The sequence below is a fragment of the Oncorhynchus masou genome, chromosome 6 (genome assembly GCF_036934945.1).
Source record: "Oncorhynchus masou masou isolate Uvic2021 chromosome 6, UVic_Omas_1.1, whole genome shotgun sequence".
Classification (NCBI taxonomy): domain Eukaryota; kingdom Metazoa; phylum Chordata; class Actinopteri; order Salmoniformes; family Salmonidae; genus Oncorhynchus; species Oncorhynchus masou.
In genome coordinates, this window is record NC_088217.1 from 21,924,714 (window position 1) to 21,940,972 (window position 16,259).

General features: G+C 42.6%; 1 protein-coding gene across 1 annotated transcript; it reads left to right on the top strand.

Annotated features, from left to right (window-relative positions):
• Window positions 1-49: 49 nt before the first annotated feature.
• On the top strand, window positions 50-15,012 carry LOC135541609 (ADP-ribosylation factor-like protein 8A). Its single transcript, XM_064967919.1, has 7 exons — window positions 50-466; window positions 10,771-10,851; window positions 10,986-11,059; window positions 11,250-11,343; window positions 12,362-12,429; window positions 12,527-12,597; window positions 12,700-15,012. Exons 1-7 carry the CDS (start codon window positions 344-346, stop codon window positions 12,753-12,755), a joined length of 567 nt encoding a protein of 188 aa, XP_064823991.1. The 5' UTR covers window positions 50-343; the 3' UTR covers window positions 12,756-15,012.
• Window positions 15,013-16,259: the final 1,247 nt, after the last annotated feature.

The window sequence follows — 16,259 nt, forward strand, 5'->3', positions numbered from 1 at the left end:
CAATCGGCAGAGGGCGCATTTTCGTGAGTGGATCGCAATTTAGCTGGACCCGTTGAACCTCCTTTCACCAAAGCGCCCCTCAGCGCATTGTTTCGCGGATCAGCTGTGAGTGGATCTAAAACCCCACCCAATGAGGAAGGAAAGAAGTGAAGCGAAGCAATACCGACCTCAGGAAAATACGAGGCTTCAAAGCGATTGTCATTCATTAAAGGCGTAAAGTCAAAACACCGCCGTTTATATTGCGATTTTTAAAGACCGAAAATTAAAGACCTTTGAGCGCCGCGGCGGTGAAGACAGCCAGTCAGCTGATATTTTGCTACCAGCTCCGAGCCGCTCTCTCAAGATGATAGCCCTCTTTAACAAGCTGTTGGACTGGTTCAAACAGTTATTTTGGAAGGAAGAGATGGAATTGACACTGGTCGGTCTGCAGTATTCGGGAAAGACAACCTTCGTGAACGTGATAGCGGTAATTTCGCTGTTTACTCGCTCTGTGTCTGTATGCGCCTTCATATAACTACAGTCATTAGTGTGCACCGATTTACGACGGGAATAGACCGTGGTACAAAGTAGCGGTCCCGTGATGGAAACGCCGCTCCACCCTTTAATTGCTACAGTGTCGCAGTATTATTTGTAATCAGGACCTTTTCGACCTAGGCAGAAACAAATATGCTATATGTGTGTGGAGTGAATAATGGCCGTATTTAATTGCGAATAGGGCGGATGGTAGGCTATATTAATTGGCCTATTTGATTTATTGAGGGATGGAGACTGGCTGGTTATTTCATCATATGATGTGTTCGCTAGTAGTGATGACGACATCACAAGTGACGTCCTAGTTTATGCTGTCGTGAAATACAAGCATTACAACCTTGAAATGGGGCACTGTTATTTCATTGTACACCAGAGTTACACAACCTAGTGTTCCACACTGCAGGCTACACTTGGCCGCACAATATTTTATCTCTGACACCAGCCGTAGGCTTGATGACAGTTGGGCTGCTACATACATTAGCCTCAAATACATGCTTCCTCTTTGACTATTCATTGTATCACCCAGAGCCCTCATTTGTTACTACTTTATGACAACAACAGCCCTTCCACCTGCTCCATTCAGTGTGGGTCCTCATTTGACTCCTGTTGGCCTGATGAGGATTTGTTGGATTGTAGTGATATCATCTGCAGTGTGGTAGTAGGTTGATGGATGTATAATGGTTTGTCAATTCTACAGGTTTATGAATGGTATGTTGAATGAAGAGGAAATGATTACCCTATCTTTATTGTTAGAATTTGTGTTAATACTGTAGACGTGTGTGTGTGTGTGTGTGTGTGTGTGTGTTCACCCTTCTACCGGTGCTGGTGAGTATTCCCTCTAAGAACACGCAGAAAACCACGCGGTGCAAAAGAAGGTCATCTGTTTATAAATTCACACCTTACAGTCAGAGCACATAAATTCAACCTGGACATTTGTCACATGCACCGAATACAACCGGTGTAGGCCTTACAGTGAAATACTTACTTACAAGCCCTTAACCAACAATGCAGTTTTAAGAAAAATAAGTGTTAAGTAAAAAATATATAAGTAAAAAAAATAAATTAAAGAGCAGCAGTAAAATAACAGTAGCGAGGCTATACATAGGGGGTACCGGTACAGAGTCAATGTGCTGGGGGGGCACCGTTTATTTGAGGTAATTGATGTAATATGTACATGTAGGTAGAGTTAAAGTGACTATGCATAGATAATAAACAGAGAGTAGCAGCGGTGTAAAACCGTGTGTGGAGGGGGACAATGCAAATAGTCTGGGTAGCCATTTGATCAGCTGTTCAGGAGTCTTATGGCTTGGGGGTAGAAGCTGTTATGAAGCCTTTTGGACCTAGACTTGGCGCTCCGGTATTGTTTGCCGTACGGTAGCAGAGAGAACAGTCTATGACTAGGGTGTCTGGAGTCTTTTGACAATCTTTAGGGCCTTCCTCTGACACTGCCTGGTATAGAGGTCCTGGATGGCAGGAAGTTTGGCTCCAGTGATGTACTGGACCGTACGCCCTGCCCTCTGTAGTGCCTTGAGGTCGGAGGCTGAGCAGTTGCCATGCCAGGCACTGATGCAACCAGTCAGGATGCTCTCATTAGTGCAGCTGTAGAAATTTGAGGACCTGAGGACCCATGTCAAATCTTTTCAGTCTCCTGAAGGGGAATAAGCTTTTTCATGCCCTCTTCACAACTGTCTTGGTGTGTTTGGACCATGATAGTTTGGTGATGTGCACACCAAGGAACTTGAAGCTCTCAGCCTGCTCCACAACAGCCATGTCGATGAGAATGAGGGTGTGCTCGGTCCTCCTTTTCCTGTTGTCCACAATCATCTCCTTTGTCTTTATCACATTGAGGTAGAGGTTGTTATCCTGGCACCACACGGCCAGGTCTCTGACCTCCTTGGCTGTCTTATCATTGTCGGTGATCAGGCCTACCTACCCTCACCACCTGGGGGTGGCCTGTCAGGAAGTCCAGGATCCAGTTGCAGAGGGAGATGTTTAGTCCCAATATCCTTAGCTTAGTGATGAGCTTTGGGAACTATGGTGTTGAACGCTGAGCTTTAGTCAATGAATAGCATTCTCACATAGGTGTTCCTTTTGTCCAGGTGGGAAAGGGCAGTGTGGAGTGCAATAGAGATGGCATCATCTGTGGATCTGTTGGGGCAGAATGCAAATTGGAGTGGGTCTAGGGTTTCTGGCATAATGGTGTTGTTGTGAGCCATGGCTACAGTTCATGCACTTCATGGCTACAGACGTTAGTACTACGGGTTGGTAGTCATTTAGGCAGGTTGCCTTAGTGTTCTTGGACACAGGGACTATGGTGGTCTGCTTGAAACATGTTGGCATTACAGACTCAGACAGGGACAGGTTGAAAATGTCAGTGAAGACACTTACCAGTTGGTCAGCACATGCTGTAATTCATCTGGCCCTGCGGCCTTGTGAATGTTGTCCTGTTTAAAGATCTTACTCACATCAGCTATGGAGGGTGATCACACAGCCGTCTGGAACAGCTGAAGCTCTCATGCATGCTTCAGTGTCGTTTGCCTCGAAGCAAGCATAGAAGTATTTTAGCTTGTCTGGTAGGCTCGTGTCACTGGGTAGCTCGCGACTGTGCTTCCCTTTGTGGTCTATAAAAGTTTGCAAGCCCTGCCACATCCAACGAGCGTCGGAGCCGGTGTAGTACGATTCAATCTTAGTCCTTTGTTGACACTTTTTTTCCTGTTTGATGGTTCATCGAAGGGCATAATTTTATTTTATTTTACCTTTATTTAACTAGGCAAGTCAGTTAAGAACAAATTCTTATTTTCAATGACGGCCTCGGAACAGTGGGTTAACTGCCTGTTCAGGGGCAGAACGACAGATTTGTACCTTGTTAGCTCGGGGGTTTGAACTTGCAACCTTCCGGTTACTAGTCCAACACTCTAACCACTAGGCTACCCTGCTTTAAAGGCCCTTTAGCCTTAAAGGCTACCTTTAAACTTAAATAAAGGTTAAATAAAAATAGTGGGTTTCTTATAAGTGTCCGGGTTAGAGTTCCGCTCCTTGAAAGCAGCAGCTTTACCCTTTAGCTCAGTGTGGATGTTGCCTGTAATCAATGGCTTCTGGTTGGGGTATGTATGTATGTGCGGTCAGTATGGGGACGACGTCATCAATGCACTTATTGATGAAGCCAGTGACTGATGTGGTGTAATCCCTAATGCCTTCGGAAGAATCCCGGAACATGTTCCAGTCTGTGCTAGCAAAACAGTCCTGTAGCTTAGCATCTGCGTCATCTGACCACTTCTTTATTTACAGTCACTGGTCCTTCTTACTTTAGTTTTTGCTTGTAAGCAGGAATCAGGAGGATAAAACTATGGTCAGATTTGCCAAATGGAGGGCGAGGGAGAGCTTTGTACGTGTCTCTGTGTGCGGAGTAAAGGTGTTCTAGAGTTGTTTTTGTTCTCCTCAGGTTGCACATTTAACATGCTGGTAGAAATGAGGTAAAACTGATTTAAGTTTCCCTGCATTAAAGTCCCTGGCCACTAGGAGCGGCGCCTCTAGATGAACGGTTTCCTGTTTGCTTATGGCGGTATACAGCTCATTGAGTGCGCTCTTAGTGCCAGCATCGGGTTGTGGTTGTAAATAGACAGCTATGAAAAATATAGATGAAAATTCTTGGTAAAGATTGTGGTCTACAGCTTATCATGAGATACTCTACCTCAGGTGAGAAAATCCTTGATACTTCCTTAATATAAGATTTTATGCACCAGCTGTTGTTTACAAATTTACACAGACCGCCACCCCTTGTCTTACCGGAGGCAGCTGTTCTATCTTTCCGATGCAGCGTAAACCCTGCCAGCTGTATGTTATGCATGTTGTTGTTTAGCCACGACTCGGTGAAACATAAGATATTACAGTTCTTAATGTCCCGTTGGTAGGATATATGTGATCTTAGCTTGTCTATTTTGTTATCCAATGATTGTACGTTGGCTCATAGGACTGATGGTAGAGGCAGATTACCACTTGCTGTTGGATCCTTACAAGGCACCCTGACCTACATCCCCAATATCTCTTTCGAATGAGAGGGATTTGGGCCTTGTCGGGTGTCTTAAGTAAATCCTTCTCATCTGACTCGTTAAAGAAAAAATCATTGTCCACTACGAGGTGAGTAGTCGCTGTCCTGATATCCAGAAGCTCTTTTCGGTCATAAGAGATGGTGGCAGAAACATTATGTACAAAATAAATTACAAATAACACGCAAAAACGCACACAATAGCACAATTGCCTTAGGAGCCCGTAAACCGGCAGCCATCTCCTCCGGTGCCATTCTTGCATCCACCTGCTCCAGCTGAGCCCAATCGCCCAGCCACATCCCCAGACCATGCCTCAGACTCTGCCCTTGCTCCCAGCCCAACCGCAGACCCTGCACTTGTTCCAGCATCACCTGAGCCCAATCCCCATCCTCATCCTCATCCATTACCCAGCCCCTGCTCCATCCACAGCCCCAGTTCCAGCCCATCCCCAGCCTCATCCCATTATCTAGCCTCATCCCATTACCCAGCCTCATCTCATTACCCAGCCCCATCACCACCCCCAGGCCCACTGTTTAGTTCATGGCTTTCAAACTTACTGTCTGGGGGCCATATCCGTCTGGTTTCACAGACCGTCCAATACCCAAGTTACTGATCCTTATGGTGTATCTGTTTAGCTGCCACAGGTGGCAGTGAGTGGGGTTGTGCTGTCTTGTTAGAGGAATGAGAATGCTGTTGGCTCTGGTCTTGGCTCCCCACTGAGTGCTAGACAGGGATTTGGGAAGACGGTGACTTAGATACTCGTCCTTGTTTGTCAGATCCTCCCATCTGGGCCTTTTGTGGTCTCATCCGTCTCATAACAGTCCCATTGAGGGGCAGTTAAGTGTCCTTTAAGTCTGCTTTTATTACACAACTGAAGGCCCAGAGGCTGACCATATGGGCAGTAGGCAGAGGTAGTAGGTGGCTGCAGTATGACCACTTAGTGAGAATGTGTATCTTTAAATGCGTAAACATTTTGGGATGACATGTTCAGATTGAGATGTGATGTATAGAGTAGAAATTGTGTTCGGTACCACTTAATAGAGAGGGGACCATATCAATTCTAGACATTACATTTCTATTTCCAGGTTGTTGTGAAAGCATTGAGGCAAGCTTCCACTCATGCACAGAAATCCAAGTACAGATATGTTGGCTAGGCTATAGGCTATGTGTTTATGGTTAATTCAGATGGGGTAGATGAGGTGACATACCCCCAAGTAAAGCATGTCAGACTGGGGTCCAGTGATCTCAGCTATATAAATGCAATATATTATAGCTTGGTGCCTGAGTTTTCCGGAGCTTGTGACCTGACCAGGGAAAACTATAGGCACCGTTTCCTAGTTAGACTCAGGTCACATGGTCAGGAAACTCTGGACCCTTATTATATCATCATATCCAGACAATGACATCTTACTTAACAATGAGTTTCATGGGATGTTGATACCATGTTGTGAGGACAATGGCCCTACTTGACAGTGTTTTCCTGAGGATCAGAGGGATACTCTGGGATGCTCTTGGATACTCTGCGGATATTAAGGTCAGATGTTGTTCAGTGGTTATAAAGGTGATACAAAGGCCTCACTTATTTCCTCCCAAGATAATGAGGTCGCTCTATAATCTAATCAATAGGTTGGCTGTAGGCTAATCCCGTTGACCTTCTACATAGGACTTTATACAGTGGGGCAAAAAACTATTTAGTCAGCCACCAATTGTGCAAGTTCTCCCACTTAAAAAGATGAGAGAGGCCTGTAATTTTCATCATAGGGACACTTCAACTATGATAGACAAAATGAGAAAAAAAATCCAGAAAATCACTGTAGGATTTTTTAATGAATTTATTTGCAAATTATGGTGGAAAATAAGTATTTGGTCACCTACAAACAAGCAAGATTTCTGGCTCTCACAGACCTGTAACTTCTTCTTTAAGAGGCTCCTCTGTCCTCCACTCGTTACCTGTATTAATGGCACCTGTTTGAACTTGTTATCAGTATAAAAGATACCTGTCCACAACCTCAAACAGTCACACTCCAAACTCCACTATGGCCAAGACCAAAGAGCTGTCAAAGGACACCAGAAACAAAATTGTAGACCTGCACCAGGCTGGGAAGACTGAATCTGCAATAGGTAAGCAGCTTGGTTTGAAGAAATCAACTGTGGGAGCAATTATTAGGAAATGGAAGACATACAAGACCACTGATAATCTCCCTCAATCTTGGGCTCCACGCAAGATCTCACCCCGTGGGGTCAAAATGATCACAAGAACGATGAGCAAAAATCCCAGAACCACACGGGGGACCTAGTGAATGACCTGCAGGGAGCTGGGGCCAAAGTAACAAAGCCTACCATCAGTAACACACTACGCTGCCAGGGACCCAAATCCTGCAGTGCCAGGATGTCCCCCTGCTTAAGCCAGTACATGTCCAGGCCCGTCTGAAGTTTGCTAGAGAGCATTTGGATGATCCAGAAGAAGATTGGGAGAATGTCATATGCTCAGATGAAACCAAAATATAACTTTTTGGTAAAAACTCAACTCGTTGTGTTTGGAGGACAAAGAATGCTGAGTTGCATCCAAAGAACACCATACCTACTGTGAAGCATGGGGGTGGAAACATCATGCTTTGGGGCTGTTTTTGTGCAAAGGGACCAGGACGACTGATCCGTGTAAAGGAAAGAATGAATGGGGCCATGTATCATGTGATTTTGAGTGAAAACCTCCTTCCATCAGCAAGGGCATTGGAAGATGAAACGTGGCTGGGTCTTTCAGCATGACAATGATCCCAAACACACTGCCCGGGCAACGAAGGAGTGGCTTTGTAAGAAGCATTTCAAGGTCCTGGAGTGGCCTAGGCAGTCTCCAGATCTCAACCCCATAGAAAATCTTTGGAGGGAGTTGAAAATCCGTGTTGCCCAGCAACAGCCCCAAAACATCACTGCTCTAGAGGAGATCTGCATGGAGGAATGGGCCAAAATAACAGCAACAGTGTGTGAAAACCTTGTGAAGACTTACAGAAAACATTTGACCCCTGTCATTGCCAACAAAGGGTATATAACAAAGTATTGAGAAACTTTTGTTATTGACCAAATACTTATTTTCCACCATCATTTGCAAATAAATTCATTAAAATGTGCTTTTCTGGATTTTTTTTCCTGATTTTGTCTGTCATAGTTGAAGTGTACCTGTGATGAAAATTACAGGCCTCTCTCATCTTTTTAAGTGGGAGAACTTGCACAATTGGTGGCTGACTCAATACTTTTTTGTCCCACTGTATATCCAGGAATGTTTGCCCTTTTTGAAGAAATGGTAAAAAAACAATAAGTAATTTCTGTATTTAAAAAAATCTTTCCATTCAATTTGGACTGTTATGGAAGTTTACATCAAAATAGGGATTTAGGTCAAAACCACAGTTTTGATTGATTCCATGTGAACTTTTAGCACAATATTTTAGCATTAGGAAATACACAACAGATCTAATTGTTATCACATTGCGTCCGTTGATCCCAATTGATCATCAGGGTATTTATTATTTGAAATACGCAAACAGGCTACACACACTTCAGATGCACACAAGTGTATGGACTAAATCAATTTAAATTCAATCACTTTTTGACAGCACCCTTTTTGATTTGAACAAAACCTTCTATATTTGCTCATTGTAGAAGTGCTCAGAAAGTGACTTTGTAGCTTATACTCTGTTTTACATCATCTGAGGTTGTGTTGTCCCCACCATCAGTTAAGACACAACATGCTATTAAATACAGGGCGGGTGACATGTGTCACGGCTGATAAATGTATTAAAATGGGAATCAAATAGAAATGTAAACATTTTCAAATCGTACCACAAAGATGATTGGAGGTCCACACATAAAAGAGAATGTTGACTTGAATGGGAATATCTGTTTTAAATTATATTGTCAGTCCTCCATAGGAAACCTATTGAAATCATATAAATAATAGAATAGAGATGATCATTTAAGTTGACATTCGACGTTGGATGGATTGGCCACCATCTTCTGTGGTAGTAATTACAAATTAAAATGTACATTTACATTTCAATGGTGTACCAGCTAAATTGCAGTGATCTGAGGGGATAGGTCCATTCTATGAATCATATTTCTATGACTAAAGTGACACCAACCCTGTATGAAAGAGCAGGTTGTGGCACAACACAAACCTCAGATGAAGTACGGTCTAAACTACAACATATGCAAATTGATGTTAAAGGTCAAATGGAATTATTATATATATTCTTTTACAAAAAAATTAATACATTCTAAAGTAGTTTCACAACCCTGTTTGTAAGCTTTTAAATGATATCAAACTCAATGTATGTTTTCCAGTAATGAAGACATGGATGTCTCATGGTATGGTGGGGTATTGCCAATGGGGCCAACTTTGAGCCATTCGCCTGAATGTTTCGGCATTCAGGTCCCAAAAGTAACTTCCTGACCTCTTCTTCCATGAGGTAACATTTAAATCTAACGGGATGCTGTCAAAAAGTGATTGAATTGAAATGGATTTACCTTATGAACCCCCTCTTGGCTTTACAGTTCTGTGGTATGAAAGTGTCAGTGTGTCTGGCTGAAATCTAGTTTCTGGTTACATTGATCCACCAGGGCTTTGGCCTCGTCTGAAACACCTCCACAAATCACATGTTATTGGTCACATAGACATATTTAGCAGATGTTATTGCGGATGTAGTGAAACGCTTGTGTTTCTAGCTCCAACAGTGCACTAGTATCTAACAGTTCACAACAATACACACATCTAAAAGTCAAATAATGGAATTAAGAAATATATAAATATATACGATCAGGACAACGTGATCAGGGCAACACATCGGCTCGGGAGGAAGGAAATTGAGCTAGGAGCAGGCCCTATATTGAGAAAGTGTCATATTTATGTCAAGTAGAGATATGGCCTTGTGCTGTATAGGGAAGCAGTGTCCTACTTGTGTTTAGTATACTGCTTTAACCTTGCCTCAAGAGAACTGACTTAGAAAATGAAGTGCATCAGGTGATGGTGTGGAATAACCTGTTTTGTAATTTTAGCCCAAGGACAACAGCAAAGGAGGCGTTTTTGAGTTGTTAATTTAATAGGAAGCAGAGGAAATGGCTGCACGTGATGCTCTCAACTTGAAAAGATTGTTCATCACAGAGTAGCAGGATTTTGACAGTACAAGACGAAGGCTTTCTTCTTGAGTTAACCTACAAGTGCCTCAAATGGAGTCTTACAGGAAGGTTTATATTGTTTAATTTAACTCATTTATAATTGGAGATTAAACGGACATTACCACTGCATATATTTGAACATTTCCATATTTTCCTCATCAGATAAACTAAATACATTGTTTTCCTAAAAGGTTACTGTTAGAACTGCTGTCTAAACTGACCTCTAGTGTCAGCGCTCTGCAGATTAATGACTAGTCAGAAATGTCAGCTCCAGGGAGAAGTTTCCCCTAGATACAGATCTAGGTTCAGCTTCTGCTCCCCCAATTCTAACCTTAAACATTAGTAGGGATTGGGGAAAATGCTAAACTGACCCAAGACCAGTGTCTAGGGACAATTTCACCCTGCACCAAAAGTCATCCTTTGAAAGCCCCAACAACACTGTGATCTAAGCAGACACAGTGACACCTAGCATGAGACATCAACCAGGAATTTGACACATTGTTTAGGCGTGGAACCTGTAGGCTATTTCAGTGAGTTTTTGTCAGCTTACTCTGAAACTACTCTCTCTCTCTCTCTCTTCTGTTTAAAGAAAAACCTCCTGAATATGTTATTGGTATTACTACCTCATTTGACAATGTTAGCTTCTCTTTATTATAGTCTAGCAAGTTAGGACTATTACAGTGTATATATCAAAGGTAGCTAGATAACTCATTGATCCTGCTTCATGAAATGTGCTACCACCTTGCTTTCAGAGTGACACACAATGTAGATATCCACACATGTACCTATATTAAGGCTTGAGTGTGTACAGTACAGGAACCCTATGTCTGTGTCTTTACACACCTCTGCATGTGTCTTATGCTGTAGTCTGGTGAGTGTGGTGAAGCTGCTGCTGGTTGTTGGGATCAGGTGACTTGTGGTCATGTGTCAGACTTCCACATAATTAGTGACTCATTGTTATGATTAATGTGTTTGTTACTCTGCTGAACAGTCTATCTACGCCCCCCCCTTCCCTCCCTCCCTCCAGTCAGGACAGTTCAGTGAGGACATGATTCCTACAGTGGGCTTCAACATGAGGAAGATCACCAAGGGCAACGTCACCATTAAGGTCAGAGCATCAGACTTGATAATGAGCTGCACTTACCCTTGGTACTAATGCTGATAGTATTACTGATTGTTTGTGTTTGTACGACTACCTTTTGAGACTGAAGTGGTGTTTGTGTGTGTTCTGTTGTTCTCCAGCTGTGGGATATTGGGGGTCAGCCTCGGTTCCGGAGCATGTGGGAAAGATACTGCCGAGGTGTCAGTGTCATTGTGTAAGTACACAAACTAGGGTTGGGGATTGCCAGGGACGACACAATATTATCACGATACTTAGGTGCCGATAAGATATGTATTGCAATTCTCACGATTCTATATGTATTGTGATCCGATACTGTAATTTTGTTGCGATTCGATGTTCCAAACATATTGTTCACCATGTGCCTCTCTCGCTCTCTCTCTCAGCTACATGGTAGATGCTGCAGACCCAGAGAAGATTGAGGCATCGAAGAATGAACTACACAACCTCCTAGACAAACCCCAGCTACAGGGGATCCCAGTGAGTATGGAAGTGGTCGATATGAGTGAAGGTATTATGAAGGTATTGGGCATCAGAAGCTCACCCTGAGCAGACTCATAGTGGCATCTGTCACGTACCTAACAACACCCCCCTCTCTCTGTAGCCCAGACATGAATAATGAATGTGTGTCTGAGTGATGTGGGCCTGATTTATCGAACCAAAGGGAGGGATAGATGGAGAGGGAGGAAGAGACAGACAGACAGAAAGAGAAGGGAGGGAAAGTTTGATGGTAAGTGAGATGTAAGGTGGGGAGCGAAAGAGAGGTTTAAGAGAGACGGGAGAGAGGAATGGAGGGAGAGCGAAACAGTGGGCTGTGCTTGAGCATTGCAGATGCTTCTAGTTTTACTAGCATCTCCAAGGCTAGTGCTGTAGCATTGCAGGAGAGATGATGGAGGGATTGAGGGAGGGAGGGAGGGAGGAAGGGACGGACAGACAGACAGAGGGAGGGGAGTGTGTGTCTGTCTGGGTCCAGACGTGTATTGACTGGGGGGAAGACCATTAGCAGGCGTGGGCAGTGCAGTGCAGGATGATCCTCAGAGTAACGTTAGGGGAGAGAAGGTTTCCTCCTTACATCTCTTAACACATCACTGCTCTCATTGAGATGATGATAGGGGCCTAAAAGACAGGGAATGGATGGCAGGAGTAGCATTAACACACTGTCATCATAACTACAGATGCTACAGCTGACCAGTGTGAAGACATGTTTATTTAAAGAAGTGGAGTGTGGCTGTCAACCATTTTTAAATGAGAGGGAGAAGATGAATAACAGTTTGTCTGGCTAGCTAGCTACTCCCCCACTCACAACAATTCTCACAAAATGCCTTTTATTTCTCCACTCTAGCAGATATTGGCTTTCAACAGTAATGATCGGCTCCAGTTAGTGTGTTAAAGCCTGTGGAATGTAAAGTTGAAATGGAATGGGTTTGCAGGAGAAAAGCCTAAAGGCAGGTGCATTGGCAAAGACAACACTCATGGGGTTTCCCTTGGACTCTCTCAGGTACTGGTTTTAGGGAACAAAAGAGATGTTCCAGGTGCCTTGGATGAGAAGGAGCTGATTGAGAGGATGTGAGTATGGGAGCTGTGACGTTTCCTTTTGTAAATGAAGCTTACTATGTTTGTGAAGTTTTCTTCTCTTTAACACTATCCCCTCTGCCCAACCTAGGAACCTGTCAGCCATCCAGGACAGAGAGATCTGCTGTTACTCTATCTCCTGCAAGGAAAAAGACAACATTGGTGAGAAAACAAATGGTTGATTCAAAACCACCTAATTACCTGATAAGGACTTTTTGTTTCTTTGGAGTATTTGAAACAAATGGACTTTATATCCTCTGGCAGACATCACACTACAGTGGCTGATCCAGCATTCCAGAACCAGGAAGACAACAACATGAGGGCTCAACTCACTGGACGACCCCTCTCCCCTTCCTCTACCCTAAGATCAACCGTACCCCTCCTTCTTGCCTCCTCTTCTCTTCCCTTCTCTTATCACCCTGGTTCCATTTCTAGCCCCTTCCTTTATCTCGTACACCTTTCTTTGGGTGTTAACAGATCTGACAGGATTGGATAGGTGTGAGAAATATGTCAATATGGACCCAGCGTCACAATGCTTATACAAATCAAATGTATACATATCTAATCTTCTCGGATCTGTGAACATGGAATAGATAGAGACTAGGAGAAGGGGCTGTCCTCTCATCCTCAGCTCTCCTTTCTTCTTACCCATCTGAGATCCCTATATTTTACTCTTTAAAAACAGCCCTTCTTCCTCTCTCTACCTGATTCCATTCTTGTAAAGAGTGTGTGAAAAATTATGATTTGCACGGTTTAAATTGTTGTTTTCTACCTATATGCATTTTTTTACACCATGTACTTCAGACTGAACAAAGTGGACTCTTGACAGTCACCCACCGAGCAACTCTTGTTTTCGTTGACTGTTATAGATTTGTCTCTTTAAAAATATATATATATGTACTATACTTGTACAGTGTGGATCTGATTTTGATGAGGTTCTGGTCAAGGAGGTCATCTATTTTCGCTTGCTTAAATGAATCATGTGTTGTTCAAAGTGCAAACTACTCACACACACACACACTCACTCACTCATTCTGCCTACTAACCTGCATCTTCACAGCTGTTCCCATAGCAACATGGTGGCCATTTTGTCTTTTTACTGGATTAGGTGACAAGCTCTGACCGATGATTTGATATTTTATCGAACACAATTATTTCTAATTTCTTTTGCATGTTACCGAACTGAAAGGAAATGCATTCCTCTTCAATAGGAAGGATGTATACATTTAATACAGAGGTCAGCTCACAAGTTTACAAGACATCACAGAGAATTGTTCCATACTGATGCAACAGAACTCAATAATGTTTTATACATGTTCGATATCCTTGACAATAAGTAAAACAATTTGATGGTCATCTTATCCAAACAAACATATTATTCACCTTGATGCTGCTCTATTTGAACATATTTTCTCATATCACAGGCAGTCTGTTTTGTGTTTGGAATTGAAACAATGTAATATACGATTGATATCGTGTTATTTGGGGTAGTTTTAGACCCTGATTTGAGTTGTACATATTCTTATCAATATCAGTTTAAACTATAATTGCAACCGTTTACTTGAACCTTCCTTTAGAGGCCTACATGACCCTGTCCAACAGTCATGTTTACTTATGGCAACTGATGGATTTGGAGAGGTTTGATGGAGGGGTCAAGTAAAGTGTAACAATTGCAACCTTGAAAGAGTTTCTCCGATAATTTAGCTAGCTATTCCTAATGTTATTTAACAATATTTGAAGATGGCAACTGCAGCTAATTGGCTATTTTTATGTCACCTGACATTAGCATGCATTGACATTCACCAGCTTTTCTGTCTGACATGTATGTTACTAACAAACACATGTCCATGAATGTTAATGAATGCTATGTGCCATCTCATATAACAATGTTAAATATTCATAAGGACATATGTATTAACTATTTTAGTGTTAGGTTTTCTTTGTTTTTATGTTTTGAACATGAAACCATGAAAAAAGATTCAATACTAAAATCATGTTCTAAACATACCTCATGGAGCACAGAAATGATGTAAAGCACACAATAACCAACTTGCTTTTTGTTGTTTTCAGCAGGTTTTGTCTGATAATTCACTCTAAATATGAATCAAGCCATTGGCTCCTCTACAGTTTCTCCCTGTTGGATTTTGAGTTTTCAGCTCAGCCTTTAATGTAGTGTCATGCAGTTGTAGGGTGCTTCCCAGTAGTCTACCGTGGTTTCCTCTTCTTTGAATCCTTTCCTTCATCCGCACAGACATGACAGAACTAGACTGGTGAAAAAAAAGCATCCATCCACCATATCGCTTTCACACATGCTGCCTTTTCATATCAGTGCAGATGAAGGAAAGGAGATGAGTAGACGAAGCCCCTTCAGAATATTGAGATGCAACCTCCTAGTCCCATCATTAATTAAAACACCACGCCATTGACTTATTGCCAGTTTAAGGTTGCTATTTGTTATTTTAAGGTGAATGTTTGTACCTGACATAATGTACAATGAGTGAATTGGCTTGAAGCCCTCAAAGTAAAAAACGGTCTTGTCTCTAAAATAAAGTGAAGGGTGTAATTTGTTCCACAATGCACCTGCCATGCTACCCTGCCGCTACAGTAACAGACAGTGATGTGTTATTGGTTGACAGTGAAGGACCAGCTTTGTCTTATTCCTCTGCCTAAAAACAGGAGTTTTTTTGCCTAATACTGAACAGGCCTGGGCCCAGTTTCCCAATAGTGATGGAATTTAGGCTTACAAGTGTTTTAATGATGCATCTTTCTTACAACGGATTTACACTTCGCTGAGAGAATGGTTGCTAAGTCCATGGTTGGAGCATGTGTCGATACAGATAGGATCCAAAGATAGCACTGCTCTCGGATCAGCTTCCTCCATTCAAATATTACCTTGACATTAGAATTATTTCACAATACTGACGACGAATCAGCTCCAAGAGAGATATTACCACCTACGGCTGTAAACATTGATGTGGCTAAAGCTTAGGCTACTCAATACAAATTAATTATGTACATAAGTTTACATATGAAATATGAACAAAAATTTAAATGCACCATGTAAAGTGTTGGTCACATGTTTCATGAGCTGAAATAAAAGATCCCAGAAATGTTCCATACAGTATGCACAAAAATCTGATTTCTCTCAGGTTCTGTGTACAAGTTTGTTTACATCCCATTTGGTGAGCATATCCCCTTTGCCGAGAGCCATCCACCTTACAGGTGTGGCATATCAAGACGCTGATTAAACAGCATGATCATTACACAGGTGCACCTTGTACTGGGGACAATAAAAGGACACAATGCCACAGATGTCTCAAGTTTTGAGGGAGTGTGCAATTGGCATGGTGACTGCAGGAATGTCCACCAGAGCTGTTGACAGAAAATGTATTGTTAATTTCTCTACCATAAGCTACCTCCAATGTTGTTTTAGAGAATTTTGCAGTACGTCCAACTGGCCTCACAACAGTAAACCACGTGTAACCCCATTCAGGACTTTTTGGGTGCTTGTTGTCCTCACCAGGGTCTTGACCTGACTGCAGTTCAGCATCCCCTTCGATGGCCACTGGCACGCTGGAGAAGGGTGCTCTTCACAGATGAATCCCGGTTTCAAGCGTACTGAGCAGATAGTTTGCTGATGTCAATGTTGTGAACAGAATGCCCCATGGAGAGGTTATGGCCTTTCTAGGGAGTTTTTCCTAACTACCGTGCATCTACACCTGCATTGCTTGCTGTTTGGGGTTTTAGGCTGGGTTTCTGTACAGCACTTTGAGATATCAGCTGATGTACGAAGGGCTATATAAATACATTTGATTTGATTTGAT